The sequence below is a fragment of the Cibotium barometz genome, chromosome 32 (assembly GCF_041138505.1).
Source record: "Cibotium barometz isolate CiBa-2024 chromosome 32, ASM4113850v1, whole genome shotgun sequence".
NCBI classification, from domain to species: Eukaryota; Viridiplantae; Streptophyta; class Polypodiopsida; order Cyatheales; family Cibotiaceae; genus Cibotium; species Cibotium barometz.
In genome coordinates, this window is record NC_141077.1 from 7,683,326 (window position 1) to 7,705,092 (window position 21,767).

At 42.6% G+C, this 21,767-nt stretch overlaps 1 protein-coding gene across 1 annotated transcript in view; it reads left to right on the plus strand.

Annotated features, from left to right (window-relative positions):
* Window positions 1-1,087: 1,087 nt before the first annotated feature.
* LOC147619768 (cullin-1-like) overlaps window positions 1,088-21,767 on the plus strand; it is a 40,213-nt gene continuing 19,533 nt past the window's right edge. The window contains exons 1-10 of the mRNA XM_086825599.1: window positions 1,088-1,575; window positions 1,684-1,783; window positions 1,867-2,052; window positions 2,239-2,286; window positions 2,366-2,569; window positions 2,654-2,731; window positions 3,708-3,797; window positions 3,884-3,964; window positions 16,791-16,853; window positions 16,978-17,013. Coding sequence (XP_086681725.1) covers window positions 1,436-1,575; window positions 1,684-1,783; window positions 1,867-2,052; window positions 2,239-2,286; window positions 2,366-2,569; window positions 2,654-2,731; window positions 3,708-3,797; window positions 3,884-3,964; window positions 16,791-16,853; window positions 16,978-17,013 — 1,026 coding nt within the window. The 5' untranslated portion in view covers window positions 1,088-1,435. The remainder of the gene's footprint in view (window positions 1,576-1,683; window positions 1,784-1,866; window positions 2,053-2,238; window positions 2,287-2,365; window positions 2,570-2,653; window positions 2,732-3,707; window positions 3,798-3,883; window positions 3,965-16,790; window positions 16,854-16,977; window positions 17,014-21,767) is intronic.

Below are 21,767 nucleotides of genomic sequence, written 5' to 3' on the forward strand. Positions count from 1 at the left end.
CAATTAAACCTCCCCATAAAGGAGGTTTCACTATCCTCCCCTAGAGGACTAAAAGGATTGGAGTAGAAGAGAGGACTCAGCCCTTCCAAAGGTTTGCCCCCCCCCCCCCCCCCCCCGCACACCCCTTTTTCTCCCATCTTAGTTTGTTTTTCCTAGCCTTCTCCTTTGACTTGTCTGAGACTATTGCCCCCCTTAGCTTTATCTCTTACCCTTGCTCTCCTGCAGGTTCCCTTTCTTCCATAGTCATCTTCCCCTTTCCCTTATCCTCCTTATCAACTTGTCTGTTGGAAGTTCCAGCTTTTCTCCCCCCGCCCCCCCCCTTTGAACCCTCTTCCTTCTTTCCTACTCCATCCATCTCCACTTTACTTTTTGAGCTATGTGCCCAAAGTCCCTGCATTTGAAGTAAGCCCTCGGAAAACCCCAAATTTGAAGTAAGCCCTCGGAAAACCCCAAATTTGAACTCCATTTTTCCTCGTTTCCTTGATCCATTTCTAGCGTTTTCATTGTTTTCACCAATGTGTTCCAAGAGATAATCCTTATTTGAGTGCCGACCATTATCATTATCCCTTGGCACAAATAGTGCTGGGCCCAAAGCACTCACCAAATCTTTCATTGCAGGCCTCAGCCAAGGTGGAAGACCTACTATATCAACCCACACCGGGCATGCTTCCATGAGGGCTTCTATTAACATCAAATGAGGGGTCAAAAGGCATCGCATGCACCAACTTTGTGTCCATGAACAGTGGGGCCCTTGCAAACAAATCAATGACCGTTTGGCCTTTGACGACGAACACTACATTGAAGAATCCTTTTCTAAGATAGAAGATTTGAAAGAATACTTTCTCATGGAAAACCTCATCTTGAAGCCATTTCCCTAACTCTAACTTGTTAAGCGGCTTCTCGGGACAAACAAGATAACACATGGAAAATAGACCAATCTGTTGTCTGACTAGCTCTCATGGAACATTAACACATACCTTGCCACCACTGCGTAGATTTTCTTGACATAGTCGTGAAGATAGCGACACTACAATTTCCTGTTCCTCCCTTAGCCTCTTCATCTCCTCTTCTGATTCCCAGTCGTCCCATCCTCTGTCTCCCAATTCATCCAACCATTTACCCAAGGACAGTCCTACTAGTACATTTACCCAAGGACACCCCCACTCAGGCCTTCCACACTTCTAATCCGGTAGGGCGTATGAGCACACCTTCGTTACCGCTACTCGGCTTATACTGGCACCTTTATGTCGTCCCGCCCGCTCCGGCCCCTTCCAGCGATTCGCTCGGACCGTCCTAACGCCATCTCCGCCTTTCCCTCGCCTCCCCCCGGGGCGCCCCTCCCTTCCCCTCTTCTTTTGTCCGCCCCCACTTTTGGCCTGTGCCCCGGACGCGCACTCCATCATCCCCCGAATCGTTTTTGCCATCGTAGAGGGGCATGACGATGGCGGAACGGAAGGTTATAGAGCTAGAGCAAGGATGGGATTTTATGAAGAAAGGTATCAGCAAGCTCATCAATCTCCTGGAAGGCGTCCCCGAGCAACAATTCAACCCCGAAGAATACATGATGCTTTACACGTATCCTTCCATGCTTTTGTTATTCATGAAGTACTGCATGTATATAGTGGGAATGCCCGGGATGCAAACATTTGATTTAGGCCTGATCCATTGACTTGTGGTCTCCAGTACTATCTACAACATGTGCACTCAGAAGCCGCCCCAAGACTATTCGCAGCAGCTTTACGACAGATACAGAGAATCGTTTGAAGAGTACATCAACGCCATGGTATCCATCATGCTAGCTATGTGTTTCCTCCATTCACATACTTCTTTGCGGTTCTTCACTCACCTGGGCCTTTTGTTGGGCAGGTTTTGCCTGCAATTAGAGATAAACATGATGAGTTCATGCTGAGGGAGCTTGTAAGGCGATGGGACAACCACAAGGTCATGGTTAGGTGGTTATCCAGGTTCTTCAATTATTTGGACCGATATTTTATTGCCAGGCGATCTCTTCCAGGCCTATGCGATGTTGGACTTATTTGCTTTCGTGACCTGGTAATGCCATAAAAGATATTTTAAGTAGCAAATGTAATGGCACATCATGATAATGCATCTGTTATTTTTCAAAGAGAATTGATGCATTATATGTAACCTGTTCATAAACAAATCACCTTTTCTTGCAAGCCTTTCTTAATCCTAGACCCCCGATGGTTATGCCCAATGTGTTTCATTGGTTTTCAGGTGTACCAGGAGGTGAAGCACAACGTAAAGGAAGCAGTCATTGTACTGGTAAGAACTTTTTATACTGGGAGTTCTGAAAAGTGTGAAAACTTTTTGTCCCACTAATGTCCACTCTCACTTTATGTAGATTGACAAAGAACGGGAGGGTGAGCAGATAGATCGAGCTTTACTAAAAAACGTGCTAGGCATATTTGTGGAGATAGGAATGGGAGGGATGGATGCGTATGAAAATGATTTTGAGGTGTCCATGCTAGAAGATACTGCTGGATACTATCGGCGAAAGGCTTCTTCCTGGATTGAGGAAGATTCATGTCCTGACTACATGCTTAAGGTCCCATGTTTTAAATACAGTTGGTCTTGGAAGCTATCTTCTTTATTCTTGCACCTTACCCGGCGCTCATGTTGGTGACTCCAGGCAGAGGAGTGTTTGAAGCGAGAGAAGGAAAGGGTTGGGCATTACCTACATGCAAGCAGTGAACCAAAGCTCTTGGAGGTGAGTGCTCTTTTGATTCTAATACTTGCCGAGAATGGTTAATGAGTTGTGGCTTTTCTGCAAAGAGAGCAATTTTGATGGTTTCCAGAAAGAGTCCATTTAAGTCTTCCAGATATTTTTAAAAGAGGAAGACACACAGTCTGCCAAATTTTAGCATTTGGAATGGGAACATGCTTTGCTTTTTTAAAAGTTGGTCTTAGCACAATGGAAATTGGTTGTATGGTGTGCCAAGAATTTGTAATTCATGTGCATGTTTTTGTGAGCGTGGCCACACTCTTATGTGACTTTCTGATATCAATACATTTTCATGTCTATTTTGTGAATGTGTAAGATATCCTATGTATACACAGTTTCTGCCTGTGTTTGCACAAGCACACGAAACCGTCTCATGTAACCTTTTTCAGAGGGAAGTGAAATGACAGTAAACAAGTTCTTGGATCACTGTTCCAGCTGAAGAATCATAGCTGATTCTGCTTCCAAATCAGGAGAAGTGTTCAAAATCTTGGCACCTTGGCTTTGGATTAGATTTTCACATTATGATTACTGGTATTTGGACATTGAATCATTCTGAAGTTTTAAGTAGATTGCACTCAATGAAGACACCTGGTTTGGTTTTCTACGGCATTTCACCTACAGAGAAGTGGACTAGCAGCAGCCAACTGTATTGTTCAAACTCTCTGCATTTGTAGTGGTGCTCTAGATCCAGCATTCAAGTACCTTACCAAAAGAGCACCCTTAAGTCTTGAATCCAGGACCTGTAGTGTCTGCTGGTGTTTTGGATTTTGCCATATAAATGGTGGGTGGTGCTAGGTTTTCCACAGCATATACATCACAAATTGATGGTTTGACTATGCAGGAAAAATTGACGGTCTATTCATTAGTGTCAAAAGGTGTAGGGAAAGGGGCATGTTGTATTCCAATGAGTTCAGCATCTTTTATTCTTCAAATTTAACTGGTTATGTGGATTGGTCAACAGAGAGTACAGCATGAGTTGCTTACGCAGTATGAGCAGCAGCTTTTGGAAAAGGAACATTCAGGATGCCGTGCACTCCTTAGGGATGACAAGGTAAATGCAGCTCTCAGTAGTTTTTTCATTTTATTGAAGTATAGAAGTTCTAGTTGTTATGATTTGGCTGGGTGTCTTTTTTGCAGGTGGAGGATCTCTCAAGGATGTATAGGCTGTTTTGCAAAATAACAAAAGGCCTTGATCCGATTGCAAACATTTTTAAAAAGGTGAGTTGCTTTGAGCAAGTTGAAGTACCATATGATATTAGAAGGACAACTACACGACGAGATATATATTTTTTTGATTGCTTGTGTTTAATCAAACAACACACATCACTCCACCCAGCCTTTTTCATTTTCTGTAATTGGGGCAGATGGTGCAGCCTTGGGCTGTTTTCAGAAGATTCTTTGTACGATGAAGTGTGGTTTAGGTCTTAAAAAGTGAAGAGTTTTGCTTTGTTCTTGCACACCCAGACCTGAATTCTAGTGCAGCAAGTGTGTCATTTAAGGAAATGAGGAAATAAGAAAGAATTGAATAGGTTTGAGGTAAGACTTATGACCCATAGACATGGCTATTGCAAAGGGTTGCGATGTTGGGTGTGTGATAAAAATAGTCTTTACAAAGAATAAATGGTGCATATGCTACACATTTTCAATCTTCTCCAAAGTTGTTGCATCTTTTACTTAACAAAAGCCTATTTTAGCATCTCTCATTTTTTTTTAATGACTTTTGCCCAGAAAAAGTAGGCCTGCCTGCACAGATAAGTTAATCAAGCTCTTTCACAGCAATATGAAAAAGGAAGGCAGAAAAGAACAATGGAAGTACCCTAGTTTTTTATAGCCCTCTTTAGGCCATTACCTTGCTGCCTTATTCTTGTAGGATTACTAGTGGACTTGTCTTGTAGCAAAAGGCTGTCAAGAGTTTTCTGTTGAGTGTTTTGATAGTATGTGGCATGCTCATGTGTGCATATTCATGTAATTTAAGAATAGAACTTAAATCTTTAATGGATGCGGCTGGGGAATAGAGAAAATGAATACTTGTTGCTGAATAAAGTGAGGGTGACTGACAGTTTCTTGGACTGGCTGCATCTGTTCGTCAATTCATTAGATTCTGATTCCTGTAATTATATCTAGTTGCCGAAAATTTCAATCCAAAGTATATGGTGTTTCCTGAACATGAAAGCACTCTACAGGGTACATTGTTGCCATATTCAACTCAATTCAAAACCATATATGTAAGGCTGCTAGTGTTTTGATTGCATTAACAGAGATAGAGCTGCAGTAAACGACAAACAAACACACTCACACGAATCCTCCCATTGCTAATCCTTGTATTATGAACAATGAACGAAAGTACAAATGAATGTTTTCTGAGTACAAGTGGTGACCAATTCCTTTTTGATCTTGACTCACCACCCAACCATAGCTCCATCCGCCGGAGCACCCCAATCTATGAGGCTAGACCAACATCATGACCACACTTGTTCTCTAAACCCCAACATCCCATACCACTGGAGCCCACTACTTAAATGTGTTGCTAGAACCATGGCTTAAGCCTTGTTTGGGTCTAGGGAGTCCTCCATATAATGGATGCACACTTATGAGCCTATAACTCACTTATATAGGGCTTGGGCAATAAATAAAGCAGGAAAGCAGATTTTTAATAAGTCCTTTTACACTAATCCATGCCTAAAGTGTCCACAAGTCACTTACTACCCGATGTGTCCCTATCCAGGGACGCCCCTAGGTGTAAGCCTAGCATCAAATAGTATGGTGGCTACTCTATGACCATTGGGACTGTAACATTACTTTGTCCTTTAAACTAGACCCCAGACATCTGATGGAGCGATAAGCAACACAAAAAGGTGAGGGATCTAGAGACTCCGCAATCTCCTAAGAGATATCAGCTTGAGCACAGGACATGTTCCCAACCTTTCGCTATGTCCCATACCACAAGGGTCTATTAATCTAGGTGTTTGGCAAGACTAAAATATAGGCATGCTCTTTGAGCTTCCAACCTTGATTTGCTAAACTTGTGTTTGCATAAATGTTGGTTAGCGATACTAAGCCGAGTAGTTAAATTATTACATCAACTAGACAAGATGTAAAACCAAGACGTGTCATGAAAACATGGTCATCTGATTAATCCATAAGTCTTACTCAAGCACCAATGTTCCATATCACTAATATTCACTATTCAAGTGTTTGGCTAGTGATAGATTTTCGAGACATTATGGTTTCAATTAATCCCCAAAGATTCTTTCCCATCACAAATCTCTAATAGGTGAAAGCCAAATTGTTTTGTACTGTAACATGAGTGGACGCTCATGCACACCGTAATTGATTGCCACAAAGACATGATTATTACTTGCAGCCACTTAAAGGGTCAATTTAGAGGCGAATCAGGACCGTTGGGAGTAGATTTGGTAGCCCTATAGGCACCTAGAGGTGCCTAGGACATGCACCAATGGTTGGGACATACATTTAATGACATTTTTGATGATGTTTTTGGACCTGAAAATGGTGGGTTGTGACACACCTCACTTGTGGTACACAAAAGATAGGCCACTAGGTAAGCTCAGGTGCCATGTGGCAGGTGATGTTATGGTAGGTCGTGGACTTGACCAACACTAGTAAAACAAACCGATGAGTAGCTTCTTATACTCCCCATTAACTAAATCAATGATTTCTTTCCACTATATATGTTCCGTAAGTAGAGCTTTTGAGTTCTGTCTGGATGATCGAATCTCCATTCACATTGCTTCCATTTCCATCACAAAATATAGTAAACCTCATCAAAATTTTTATTGCAAAAAACTTCCCATTTATACTAGCCAAACATACATACATATGAGTATTATAAATATGTACATTGGTTAGTGTTGAATAACTTGGGACCTATAATCCGAAGTAGGATCTCCTATAGGATATATATCCCATAGGATTAGGACTTCCTTGATTATTTCATTTCTAAGATTCTTATCCTTCTTTTCTAGTATTGCTTCAGTCATTGCCAAATTTGATGGAGTCGAATCTGGCATAGCGACAAATTGCCATTAATATAGAATATGAGAGCTTTACTGATAAAGTGCCATTCTCTTGAAGCTTATGCATATCTTGAGCATATAATTAGGATTTGGAACATACTTTTTCAACAAGCTTACATGAAATACGAGGTGAATCTTTATTCCATTTGGCAATTCAAGGAAGCAGGCTAGTTTGTCATATCTCCTTAGAATGTTGAAAAAACTAGCATAACGGAAAGATAATCTTTCGATCTCTTTCTGATTTCAAATTGCTGTTCTTGGATTTGATTGGTAGAAAAACCGTAACTTCCTCAGCAAATTCTCTAATGGATTGTTTGTTATCATAATAGGCCTTGTGCCTACCTTGAGCCCTCTTCATATTGTTCTTGATAAGATGCATGTCACTTTCCATCTTTTTAGATACAACTTTTTACAACTCTCTACATGATTGTTGTATCTAAAAAGTTGTGCAAGTGGCAGTCCTCCAAGGTAAGAGAGAGGCCTAGTAAATGCCACGGAGTGCACGTAGCCGATGAAGAGGTTGGTGGTAGGTACGTACTTCCATCAATGATTCACCAGTTTGGAGTGCCATTGTGCTTGGAGTGCTGTTTGTCAATGTTTGCTGATGGCTTGCACTTGTCGGCCGGTGGACGAGTGGTACTTGCGGGCCGGACGCTTGTCAATTGGACATCGAGCAATCTAATGGGCTACAGTTAGACGTGATTCTAGTGTGAATCGGCTACAAAGAAGAAAAGTATGTCAAGATAATCAAGAAGCTGAGTGATGTAGTCTTTATGTTGGAGTTATCGAGCATTTGGAAGATGCGTTTGGTGCTCATTTGAGCAATCTTGTTGCGTATCATAGACTATGGCGGATGAGGACGTATTGGAGTTGGTGGATGACGAGGATTGGAAGTGGTCTTGGCACTAGAGTAGGGGTTCTCGTTTGAGAGCTATCAGATCCCCAGTAGGCAATCTAGTTTGTTAAGTTAGTTCACGGATGAATCTTGTGTGTTGTTGAGAGCTTATCCAGAGGCCATGCAATTGAGGACAATTGTGATGCAAGTGGGGGAACCTCCGCACATGTGGTGCCGGTGGGGAGGAGACATGTAGTGGGCAGATGACATGTGGAAGTTGGGCTGGCCGTGGAGTTGTTGGCTTGCAAGTTGCACATTAGGCACAAGTCTACCACGTCCATCTATTATATATATTGCAATATTTAAAATGATGAACTTGGATCTAGACTTAGATTTGGCGTCCTATAATGCTAGCGTTAATGGTAAAATTTTGGGCATTCAGTGGTTTCACAAGTTCCAGCCAGATATCAAGTGGGACAAGCACACTTTCGTGATTAATCAGAATGTGTCTAAAGTCCCAGTGACCATTAAGTGTGAGCCAGGAATCCTGAACTTTCCTCTCACAAGCCATTTACAGGCTAAAAGAGAAATCAGGAAAGGTGTACAGTGTGCGATGATTTACAGTCAGAGTACCAGACGGTGGCCATGCCTTGAGAGAAGTACTAGGTTCTCCATGACAAGTTCCAGAAGATTTTTCTTCAGGACAATCTCGCTCCCCAGCTCCCCCCGTCCAGATTGGAGGACCACAGAATAGACCTCCTCCCAGGCTCGGATCCCTCGAGCAAGTTTCCATACCGCCTTTCCAAGGCAATGGAATTGGAGTTGGACCGCCAACTCCAAGAACTGTTGCAATCTGGCTTCATACATCTCAATGTGTCGCCATTTGCAGCTCCGATCCTGTTTGTTAAGAAGAAGGATGGGCTCTTCTCGATTGTGTCGATTATCGTGCACTCAATAAGTTGACTATCAAGAGTAAGTTCCCGATGCCTTGAATAGATTACATTCTCGAGAGGCTGAATGGGACCAAGGTGTTCTCGAAACTCGACTTAAAGAGTCGGTACCACCAAGTGAGGATTGTTGAGGGGGACATCCGCAAGACAACCTTCAGTACGGAACGCGCCCACTATGAATTTGTTGTCATGCCTTTTGGCTTGACGAATGCCCCAGCCACATTCAACTGCATGATGATGCATGTGTTCAGGGACTTAATCGGAAAGTGTGTGTTCATATTTTTGGACGACATACTAGTATTTTCAACTACCGTTGAGTAGCATGACATTGATGTGGAGAAAGTCTTGAAGTTGCTAGAAAGCAACGAGCTCTACGTCAATGAGAAGAAGTCGGCAGTAGATTCAAATGACTCCATGAGCGTTGGAGGTATTCAAGAACCTCAAGGTGGCTTTGTCAGAAGTGCCTTGTCTAGTGCGTGCCTCGTGGGACGAGCCATTCCAAGTGATCACCGATGCAAGTAACATTGCAATTGGAGGTGTTTTACAATAGAATGGCCATCCAATAGCTTACATATCTTGTAAGTTATTGCCTGCTGAAAAGAATTACTTGGTCTATGATCAGAAACTCCTAGCAGTCATTCAGGCCTTGAAACATTGGAAACATTTCATTTATGGCTGTGAATTTGAGGTTCGCATTGACTATCAGACATTACGTTGGATCAGACAATGCCAAGTGCACAGTGGAGTGACCGACAATACTACTGGAGCCAGATCTTCCAGCAATTTTGTGGTATGATCGAGTACCTTCCAAGAAAGGCCAACCCATTGGGCGATGCTTTAAGTAGAAAGGGACAAGTAACTTTGATTCAGACCACTAGACTCGATCTCGTTGGTACGGGACTAGATGACATGAAGCATACGTATGCGAATTCCAAGGAATTCGGTACACAAGTGGAAACAGGCATTGCATGCCATAGGACCATGCCACTTTTTGATACGCGATGGTTGGATTTTCTACAAAGACCGACTCTGTGTCATGAAGTTGTTCAGGACACCTCTTCTACATGACGCCATCACTGGTGGTCATCAGGGCATGAATTCGACTCTGGAGAAGTTAGAAAGGAAATATTATTGGCCAGGAATGAGGTGAGATGTGTTTGCACATGTGCAATAGTGTGACATTTGTCAGAAAGTGAAAGCTCCTCGTGGGAAGAAGATAGGGTTGTTATAGCCTTTACCAATTTCCGAAGGACCGTTCCAAGATATATCCATGGATTTTGTCACGAATCTGGCTCTCAATCCGAGTAAACGTAATACTCGGTGCTTGACTATAGTTGATAGATTTAGCAAATTTGTTATGCTTATCCCATGGAGGGCTCAATGTGACCGTCGAAGAGGTTGCCCATTTGTTCATTCAGCATTGGTACCCGATTGGCGGGATTCCTAGGATCATAGTGTTAGACCGAGATGCCAAGTTTACTAGTCATTTTTGGAGGGCATTGTTTGATAACTTTGGTACTAAATTGATTTTTTCGAGTCCATTTCACCCACAGATTGATGCCAAACAGAAATCTACAACCAGTTGGCCTTTGATGTGCTGAAGTATTATGTCCACAATCAACAAGGTAAGTGGGAATCATATTTGCCTTTAGTTCAAGCTGTTTTGAATGATTCCTTTTCTTCAGCTATTGGCAGGACTGTAACATGCAGCGGAAGTCTTCGTATTTGAGAATCCTGTCACACAAATGCTCACACCCTGAGTTTCGCGAGTTTAGCAATCCACTTTAATACTTCAAACTTTAGATGGGGTCCCGAATCACCCACTGAAGGGCCCCCTATCCCGTTATCGAGATAGTATTTGCTTTATTATCTTTAAAGAGACTGATGGTGTGACTGATGATTAGCCAAATGCAAGACCTCTGAAGACCTAGTGTTGGGCTGAATTGTGCACTGTTGTAGAAGCACCAAAGATGTCCAATCTCTAGCCTATGCACTCTTTCCCAATGGTATGAGGGAGGGATGCAAAGCTAGGACTGAGAGAGGGGCTGTGTGGGACTGTTTTAGATTGTATATGAATTCTGTAAATGAATGAGAATGCTGCGTTTTACCTTCACCAAGTGGATGGAGCAAAACGATGAATGGATGAATGCTGAAAACTGTATGGATGCAGAAAACGCAAGATGGTTTGAAGGCGGAATGCTGAACTGCTGCGTTTTACTGATGTAGATGGATGTGCAGAAGTTGGGAGTGGAGACGCAGCCAAGCGAGCACTAGTATCGTGTCAACATGCCGTGGGGCGCTAAGTTTTGGAATTGGCGGGTGTCTCAGTTACCTATAACTATATAGAGCTACTCGGAGCCACTAGATTTCATGATTATGAATCTGGAGCCAGTTGGAAGAGAATGAGGTTGCCCGGTAGTTGTCAAAATATCTTAGGATGGGACAGATTCGTTAGAGTAAATCTCCTTGAGGAGCACCGATACTTTTGAAGCACAAGGATGATGGAAGTTGGAGAATGTGTGTTAAGTATAAAAAAGTTGAATAAAGTTATGATCAAGAATAGATATCCCCTGCCTAGAACAGATGCTTTGATTGATAGGTTGCAGGGAGATGCCTATTTTACGAAGATTGACCTTCATGCTGGTTATCACCAAATATGGGCTCACCATGCTCCTGCTACTTTCCAGCAGACGATGAATGATCTCTTTAGAGATTATTTAGAGAAATTCATGGTTGTGTTTCTAGATGATATCTTGATATATAGTCATACTCTTTGGAGGAGCATGTCGAACATCTTTACATCGTCTTGAGGATTTTTGAGGCGAGAGAAGTTGTATGCCAAGTATATGAAGTGTGAGTTCTTCAAAAGAGAACTCATATATCTAGGACATCATATTTTCTCGAGATGGGATGAGCATAGATCTTGAGCTGATACAGAAGGTTTTAAGACTGGCGGGTTCCTTAGGTTGTAAGGTAACTTTGGGCGTTTTTTGGATTCACTGTCTTTCTTAAGAAGTCGGTGAGTGATTATTTGTAGTTAACTGAACCTTTCTCTGACCTCGTTTGGGGAAGAGGACGTAAGTCCAACAGCCCGATCTCTTGGAACGAGAAGCTTGATGAGGCTTTTCGAGCTCTTTGCCCAAAGTTGCCTTAGGCTGTACGGCAACTTTGGGCGTTTTTTGGATTCACTGTCTTTCTTAAGAAGTTGGTGAGCGATTATTCGTAGTTAACTAAACCTTTTTCTGACCTCGTTTGGGGAAGAGGACGTAAGTCCAACAGCCCGATCTCTTGGAACGAGAAGCTTGATGAGGCTTTTCGAGCTCCCAAGCTTAAGATGAAGAAAGCACCTGTATTGGCCTTGCTAGATCCTAGCAGACCATTTGTGGTTGAGATAGATGCTAATGATTTCAATAGGCGTGGCACTGTTCCAAGATGACCGAAGTGTGGTATTCAAAAGCAAGAAGCTTAAGGTGAAGGGAGCACGTGTATTGGCCTTGCCGGATCCTAGCAGACCATTTGTGGTTGAGACAGATGCTAGTGATTTCAATGGGCACGACATTGTTCCAAGATGACCAACGCTTGGTATCCAAAAGCAAGAAGCTTGATGATACCCAGGTCAGATGACACACTTAGGAGAAAGAGTTGTATAAGGTTATACATGCTCTGGAAACTTGGCGACATTATCTTTATGGAACCAAGTTTGTTGTATTGACCAACCATGAGTCGATTAAGTACATATGTGATAGACCTGAGTTGAGGGTGAGGAAGGCATGGTGGGCTGAGTTGATGCAAGACTTTGATATGGAAATAAAGTATCGAAAGGGTAGCGTAAATAGAGTGACGGAAATCTTGAGTAGAACTAGGGAGGTGAACTCTTTGAGCTTCACCGAGATTAGGGCTGACCTTTATGACTCTCTAAGAGGGCTATGTGAGACCAACAATCATTTTGGTTGGTATTGGCAGTAGGTCTAGGCAAGGAGCTATAAGATTTAGACCGAGACTTAGGAGTCATGCCATCTGTGAGTGTGGTAGGTGGTAAGTTCCTTATCCGGAATGGATTGCAATTCCGGAATGAGAAGTTTTGTGTACCGGATAACATTGACATTAGGAAAAGGATCGTGTATGAATGTCATGACGCTCCTACAATTGGTCATCCAAGTGTACAACGAACCTATGATTTAGTAAAACGGATGTTTTATTGGCCTAAGATGAAACCATATGTTCGTGACTATGTGGTAAAGTGTCGTCAGTGTCAAGTGAATAAGGCTGAACGCCTTAGGGTTTGAGGTATGTAACATCCTCTAGAGATCCTAGGAGGTAACTAGGAGAGTATTTCCATGGACTTCACTGCAGGGTTGCCATGGACCATCAGAGGGCATGATCCTATCTGGGTGGTGGTCGATAGATTGAAGAAGATGGTACGATTTTTACCTACAAAAGTGATAGTGAAGGCAACTGATTGTTGAGTAGCTTTTCAGGTTATATGACTGCCTTTTGATATAGTAGTTGTACTTTGGGTTAGCAGAAGGTAATTAACCTAAGGTGGATAGTAAGTACTCATAATGTCATGTGCAAGACATTTACTGGCTAATCCTGAAGAGGCAACAAGATAAAGACGGATCAAAACAAGAATTTTGGAGCATGAGTTGCTACTGTGGCATGGGATTTGACTGATGGAGGACATGGAGGGCTGTCGGCCAGCATATACAAGTATATATCCAGTCGGCTGCTGCAGCAAAATGAATAATGTTTGTCTCAGAGCTGGCCGACTAGCAGTCGGCCAGTTCAATATGTTTTTTCCTGCCTAAAAAAGGCAATAAAGCTCATCGTTTTCAGCATTCAGTCCTTGCTTGGGGCTGGGTCATAGACTAGGAATATAGACTAGGGTTTATACCTTTTCAAGCAGGCAGCCTATGGCGGCAAAGACAGATGTACCTTTTTGTACCATATGAATATAGTGAATACTCAGCTCTCTCTCTCTCTCTTCTCTCTCTTCTGCATGCGTTTTGCATTAGCATGTTCCCAGATGGTGTTTAGGGCTGAAAGAAGATTCCCAGAGCTTCCGCATGTAACATTGGTATCAGAGCATCAGGCTCAGCAAAACTAAACACTGATTCAGTCCCAGATGAAGTTGCATAGTTCCAAGGCATAGGAAAGTGCACAAGTATGAGGCCCAAGGCAAGGAACACAAGACACGGAAGAATTCCGAGGAGGTTGGTTGGTCAAAGCCCAAGGGAATGGCAGTCCTTTGAGTCGGGTGCCACTTGGGGCACACCAAGAAAGGCTTTTAGGCAATGGTTCCAAGGGAGGATGATCCTCCAAGGGGCGGAGTGAGAAAGAAAGAAAGAAAGAAAGTTATATTAACGTCCACGGGAGGCCAAATCCGACCTATGGGACAGATAAGGTACATCCATTCACATTCCACTCTGGGTATCGATGCCAAAGAGGCATAAAACTGAAAAAAAATAACTCAAAATGAACTCTTAAGACTCTTAAGAGTTTAAATTACAATGGGTTCTATTGCATCTAGTTTGAAATTGAGGTTCAAACTCATTTCTTAGGAAAGAAGACCAGAGAGAGTGTTCAGGAACATGGTAGGAACAGAATGGGAATTCAATGGAATAGATGCATAGATCTTCATCAGAGTTAGAGTGGATTTGGAGATCGGGCCAGGTGTTTAGTGAAAAGGTTGCCAAAGAGGGAAGGATGACAGGTGGACTCCGGGAACAGAGAATGGGATGATGACAGTCATCCAAGAACACAGATTGGAATTCCGTCATCAAGTTTAGTAGAGGGGGATGTCAAGTGCAAGACATTTACTGGCTAATCCTGAAGAGGCAACAAGATAAAGATAGATCAGAACAAGAATTTTGGAGCATGAGTTGCCATTGCAGCATGGGATTTGACTAATGGAGGACATGGAGGGCTGTCGGCCAACATATACAAGTATATATCCAGTCGGCTGCTGCAGCAAAATGAATAATGTTCGTGTCTTGGAGCTGGCCGACTAGCAGTCGGCTAGTTCATTGTCTTTTCTTGCCTAAAAAAGGCAATAAAGCTCATCGTTTTTAGCATTCAATCCTTGCTTGGGGCTGGGTCATAGACTAGGAATATAGACTAGGGTTTATACCTTTTCAAGGAGGCAGCCTATGGCTGCAAAGATAGATGTACCTTTTTGTACCATATGAATATACTGAATACTTAGCTCTCTCTCTCTCTCTCTCTCTCTCTCTCTTCTCTCTCTTCTGCATGTGTTTGCATTCGCATGTTCCCATATGGTGTTTAGGGCTGAAAGAAGACTCCTAGAGCTTCCGTAACACATAATGTGAACGTAGAGAGAGAGAGAGAGAATGCTCAGATGCATAGAGAATTTGCACGACTCAATGATAGATTGATTAGATGTGTTCAAAGTTCACCAAGTACAATGCTTTTTGTAGGCTTTAGAGTAGCTTTATCTTTTGACACATACTCAGGACACGTGTCAACACACGCACATACACTAATGACATGTGGCACACTTATCTTATCCACATATGAGGGGGTGTTCACACACATAAACACACTAATACATACTAAGAGGTGGTTTACACACATAAACAATACACACGAGACTCTGAATCCCAACAGTCCCCCTTTCGGAGTGAAGATGGTGAGACCCAACACGCAAAGAAAGTAGCTATCTTCACATGCTATGGGAGCGATCTAGCCATGCACACCTCCTATGCCATGCTAATCCTGCAATCAGTTGTACTTTCGTATTATTATCATGGATGGATATATGTGGAAGGTTGACTCTATCAGCTCCAGATTCTCACTCTCTAACAATTTTGTATGTGGCTGTGAGCTGAAACACACACTCTCTCTCTCTCTCTCTCTCTCTCTCTCTTTGTGGCTTTCCAACATTTTGTCATGAGCAAGACATGCATTGGCTAATCCCAGGCTAATCTTGAAGAGGCAACAAGATACAGAATAGGATCAGGACCAGATTTTGGAGCATATACTGTTCTTATTTGGCAGGAGTACCTTGTGGAGGGACACAGAAGGCTGTCGGCCAGTCATGAAAGAGGAATATTGCTGTTGGCTGCAGCATGTCGTGGTTTTATGTGTCCAGGAGCTGGTAGACAGCAGGTCGGTCAGTCCATGAGATATTCCAAAGGCTATATAAGGCTTATGTTCTCATCATTTAAGGCATTCAGTCCAGCAATGGGCTGGCTCATAGATTAGGCTTGTAGACTAGGTTTTATACCTTTTCAAGAAGGCAGCCTATGGTTGCAAGAACACTTGTACCTTTTTGTACATTATGTGATTATACTGAATACTCAGCTATCTCTCTCTCTCTTCTTCATACGTTTTGCATCACTATGTTCCCAGATGGTGTTTAGGGCTGAAAGAACACTCCCAGAGCTTCCGAATGTAACACATTTAGTATCAGAGCTTGGTTTGCTTCTCTTGGTCGTTGACAGCTCCTGTTCGTGGCTTCTTTGAGGAGACTGGGGGCTGAAAACTTCTCTCTGGCCCCACCTTTGCGGTGCAGCTATCCAGCCGACCAGCTTTGCACCACCCCTCCGCTTAGCCCCCTTGGCAGCTCTAGTATGGAGTGCACCACCCTGTTATTCAGTTTGTACATCTCTGTTATGCTGCCCGAATCTGCAGTTGTGCTGCTTGTACCATATGTGGTGCTTCCTGTACAGCCTGTGCTTCTCTGATATAGAGCATGTAGCCATATCTCTTTGAGTCCCTGCATGAAGACCTGTACGTGCTGCCCAAAGGTCTAAACCTGCTGCTTGAAGGTCTATCTTTGTTGCCCAAAGACCAATAGCTGCCATTCGAAGGTCTAAACGGAGGCGTTGTACCTTTTGATGATCAGAAAGGTCTTAGTATATTGAAGCTTTGCTTTTGGATTTGTGCTTTAAGTACCAGATATTGTATATGCAATTGGGTGTTTGTATTGGATAATCTGGCATCTCCAGTGGGTGATAGGCCATCATAGCTTGTATAAGATATATTTCTCCCTTTTTTTTGGTTTTAATTTTTGGGGGGTTGGGGGGATGTTTTCGGCCAATTCCAGCCCAACTGTAGTCTCATTTATTTTCAGTTATTGTGTTTGGCTGTTTATTTTTCAAAGAAAATATCCTTCATTAGTCAGAAAGGAAAACATTGGCAACAGTGGACTACAAAATAGCTGCTGCACTTATTCCTCATTTTTTCTCACTGTTTTGCAGCATGTAACTGATGAAGGAATGACACTGGTAAAACAGGCTGAAGATGCAGCTAGTAACAAAAAGGTATTCACATTATCTCTAGCTGTGTTTTCATCGCACAGCTTTGTGCTTTGAAGCTTCGCAGGACTGTTTGCAGAATGTGATTTGGTTTTGCACTTATATTGATATGTGTCTTGTCTTTGTTTAGGCAGAGAAGAAGGATACAGTTGGTGGCTCAGAACAGGTATGAGTACCAGCACCTTTAGGCATTTCTATTTTGTTATGTTGCTCTCACATCTTGAGGTGAAGGGGCAGATGGCTTTCAAGGCTCAGTTCAAGGCGCAGTCGTGCCATGTGATTCATGAAATCGCAGACATGTCAAATGGTAGTTTTGAGAATCTCCTCTCTTAAGGAGTAACTTCTTGTTGCAACAAGTGTATGTGTCTCTATTCTTTGAGGACAAGAAAGCTGGTTGAGCTTCTCTCTAGATCCTGAGAAAGTCAGGCTTCTCTCTAAATCCTGAGAAAGTCAGACATCCTTACTGTGCCATGAATAATTTTGTACATTACCCTTAAAGGGACTTAAAGCTCCTGTAATCTTCCAGTGCAATAGCAGAGTTCAAAACGAGGACCACATTCCATTATCCTTGCTGAAGCTGATGCACACCTTGAAGCATCATTCCAGCTGGATTGTTGGGCCATGAGCAATGATGTATTTAACATTGGCAAATGCAGGTGGCACTATTTGTGTTATGGTATATTTTCAAACCATCACTTGTACCATAGAATAAATTAGCATGTTTAAAATTTCTATGATAAATGGGTCCAGAGACATCCTTTGCATCTCTGAATTGATGTCCAACCTGACAACAGAGAGAACTTTCTCATGCAGATTGCAGAGGGCTGTACTTGTTCAATTATCACAAGTACAGCTCTTTGTCTCATCGTTGAGATTGCACGTTGCATGTCTTTGACAAGGCAGAATTGAGTGTGACGAAGTTTGAAACATAGTCTCCCATGATAGTAGTAGTGGTTAAGCTTCCAATCCTCTGGCCTCTTTTGTCTGTGTCAATGGGTTGCTTAAGTGTCAGGTACTCTGGCAGAAGCAAGTGTGTCTTTCAATGCACAAAGCACACCAATTGGACTCCAATAATAGCTCTCTATGACTACGCTGATACGAGACGGGAGACGGGAGTACTCGGGTATATTTGTTCTAAATTCCCCCCCTTCCATTTGGCACTCTGAAGGGCCTTTGCTTCTGGGTACTGGAATCTCCCATCACCTGCTTGTACCCTAGTGCATCATTGTATATTCGTAAATTTAATGGCCTTTCCCCTACAGCAAAAAAAGGGCTCACATTGGCCCATAGCTCTCCCAAACTACCCTCTACAAGGCCTGGGTGGGACATGCATATGAGGTTTGAAGCATGAGATTTTGTTACATCCCAAGCCTGGGGCTGGTTAACAGTTCTAACTTGGGATTTTGTTAACCTTGAGGCTGGATTGAGGAAGGGAGATTTAGTGGTTAATAGAGGCAATAAGTTAACATGAGGAGTTATAGGTGTGCCACACTTATGGGATTTTAACTGCAAAGTTTCCACATTGACATGGGATTTTCCCATGTGGTTGGCACATCTTTACCTTCTTGTGTTATTATAGCAGCTGGTTTCTAGGGTAGATGTAAACTTGGACTCGTGGCCTAGCAGACACTCCTCTGTGCGGGTTTGTCTGGGTGGTATGAGATGCTTTGGCTTACTTCACGTGTGAACTATGTCTCTAGATTCCTGTAGACCTCTAGCTAATGGTTTGCGGCATGGGCTTTATAGTTGGGCAGTGAGCTGGATACTAGGTTCCTTGTGTTCTTCAATAAGAAAGCCAACCATATGTGCATTGTGGTTTTGCAGGATGTGGTTCTTACATTGGTATCGGAGCCAAACGTGTTGGTAAAGAGCTCTTGAAGAATGGTTCGGTGGTTTGAGAAGTTATTTTTTATCCACGTCTAGGAATCTTCACTGGAGCTTTCCACATGATCTGAATTAGCACCTTATGCTGTGTAAGGGCAAGTTTAGGTGGTGGAAGGGACGACGGAGTTGAAAGCTGGTTGACTGGTTTTTGCTAAAAAGCAGCCATGTTCTCTGTTTGAAGGGGCTTTGGGAGGTGAGCTGAGCCACAGGTTAAATGCAGGATTAAGTGCACCAGCCCGTACTGGCATGGGCACACCCACCAAGGCTATTGTGGCTCGAAAAAACGGGGCAGATCAGGGCAGCCAATGGGCTCCTAGATTGGCAGTGGGGTGGTATTTGTAGACATTTATGTTACATGCAATAATGTGTGTGAACACACTTAGTTGGCCGGGGCGGCTCACACAGCTTGAATTGTATGCAGTTATCCATGCACTCAAGGTGTGGAGGCATTACTTGTATGGAGCTGAGTTTAAGGTATACACGGATCATGATACAATATTTTTGTAACTAGCCGGATCTAAGAGGCCGTCAAGCAAGATGGGCCGAATTGATGCAAGAGTTTCACATGGAAATCTTGTATCGACGAGGAAAAGAGAATGTTGTTGCCGATGCATTGTCTCGCATAATATATCAAATGACTTTCAATATAGTCGAGAATGAGATCATTTATAGAATACGTGAAGCTTAAAAGACGGATCCGTATGTTCAATCGTTATGGAAAAAGGCTAGCCAAGTAGATGAGGAATCAACCCTGTCTGATTTATTGTATGGTAAACATAGATTACCATTGAGAATGGAATTCTCAAGAAGAACGGCAAGGTATGCGTTCCGGACTTAGATAATTTGAGGGTACTAGTGACACGAGAATGTCACGACAGTCCGTGTGTTGGACATCCGAGAATTAAGAAAACTATTGAGGTCATTAAACTTTTCTTGTGGTGGCCACAATTAAAGAAACATATTAATCATTATGTGACACATTGTTTATAATGTCAGTTACTAAATTTGAGTGTGTGAAGTTGTCGGGATTGCTACACCAGAGAGGAAATGGCAAAGTATTTCCATGGATTTCATTATGGGTTTACCCAAAACCAAGAAAGGTTATACTGCTATCTTTGTCATTGTGGATAGATGACACATTTTGTTCCTACTATGAACAAAGTTGAAGCTCCACAAGTAGCGGAATTATTTATTGCCAATGTGTTTAGATTACATGGCTGTCATACGTAGATCCACGGTTTACAGGTAATTTTTGGGAGCATGTTTTTAGTAAACTTGGCACACAACTCTGCATGAGTAGGAGTGATTATCCATAGACTGATGGTCAGATCGAGAGAGTCAACTAAGTCTTGGAGGATATGTTGAGAGCTTATGGCGGTGAATGACAAAGTGATTGAGAAAAGTATTCACCTTTATTGGAGTTTGCGTATAATTCGCGCAAGCATTTCTCCACAAACTTTTCTCCATTTAAATTGAATTATGGGTATAATCCATTGATGCCAGGTACAATTGGATTACCTCAAAAGACACCCAGTGCAGCTGAATTTCTGTCTCATATGTAGTTAAATTTAGCTAGAGCTAGAGATTATATCCGTTGGGCTACGGATTGAGCGGTTCAGTATGCTAATCCCAAGTGGATAGATCGTTCTTTTAAAGAGGGGAAGGAAGCATTTCTACTTGTTCCTCAGAGAACTGAGACGTTTCATGCGAGTAAATCTACTAAGTTGTCGCCTATATATTGTGGGCCATGGACGATTTTGAAACAAGTTGGTGTTACCATTTGGTCCCTTTTAGTCTTGAGTCTTGACCAATGTTTCATACACTTGTCGAAGCCAAGGTGTGAATGGGGATTTTCCATAGGAGGAGGGAAGTCACAGGATGGAAGATGCCTGTGTAAAGCCAAGACTTGTGTGAAGGCGTACCTAGCATGTCTTTATCTGAAGGTGGATTACATGACATGAGTTTACAGGATTTTTACTCACTTATGGTTTATAAGGATACTTGTTCACACTTATCTATAAGTGGGTAGACGTATGGGGATTTGGACAAGGAGCATATACATGAGGTGGACCTGAATTTTTAAGCTGTGTGAACACTTCAAGTGGCGCTTAGGTTTGCATGGATCTTGCAAGCTTTTATATATATATTTGGCGGCTGTTTATAACTCCCAAAAATAAGGGGCTTTTTGATATTTTTAATGGTTATTTTCGTTGTGTTTTCATATCTTTGTTTGGCATTTGAAGTTTCTGTCCATTGCATCTGGGTTCCCGTTTTGTTTCAGTCGGAGATGCGGCTTATAAGTTAGACTTATCACAAGATTGTCATGTCCACCCAGTATTTCATGAGTCGATAGAAGAGTTATCTTCATGGCGGTGATAATTTAGTGTGATGTATGATTGCTTTGTAGGAACCTGATCAAGAAGATGATGGACCAGAACAAATCCTAGAATGAAGAGAAAGACGATTGCGAAATCGTACTCTTTGGGAGTTCCTTGTAAAATGGAAAGGACATCCCTTGAGAGATGCAACTTGGAAAACAGAGTTTCAGTTTCGTAAACGTTATCCTCAGTTTGTCATTGAGGACGATGATTCCTAAAATGGGGAAAGAATGTTATGACCCTTACACATGGCGACACGTGGGACACGTACACAATGATACGCGGGATTTATACGCCAGTAATGCGTGGGACATGTGGGCGTTGCATGGGAAAACCAATGGCGGCATACTTTGCACATCATCACTTATAATAATAAGTGTGAACGGGTAATGTTCGTGGGTAACGGTTGTAGGCCAAAGACCCATTGATGTGTAGCATGGGGTGTCACGTGCACACCCTATGGGTTGTACAAGTGACACGGCATCCATAAGCATTAATCCATTTGTCCAGGCATTTACAGCATATAACACAGTATGAGCATGTGTTTGGGGCTTCTGCAGTACTAACAGCAGGTACATAGCATTTAGAGCATTTATCACATTAGTTTGTGCACTGTGGAGCAAGCCGACAAGACCTGGTCAGCAACCGACTGCAGTAG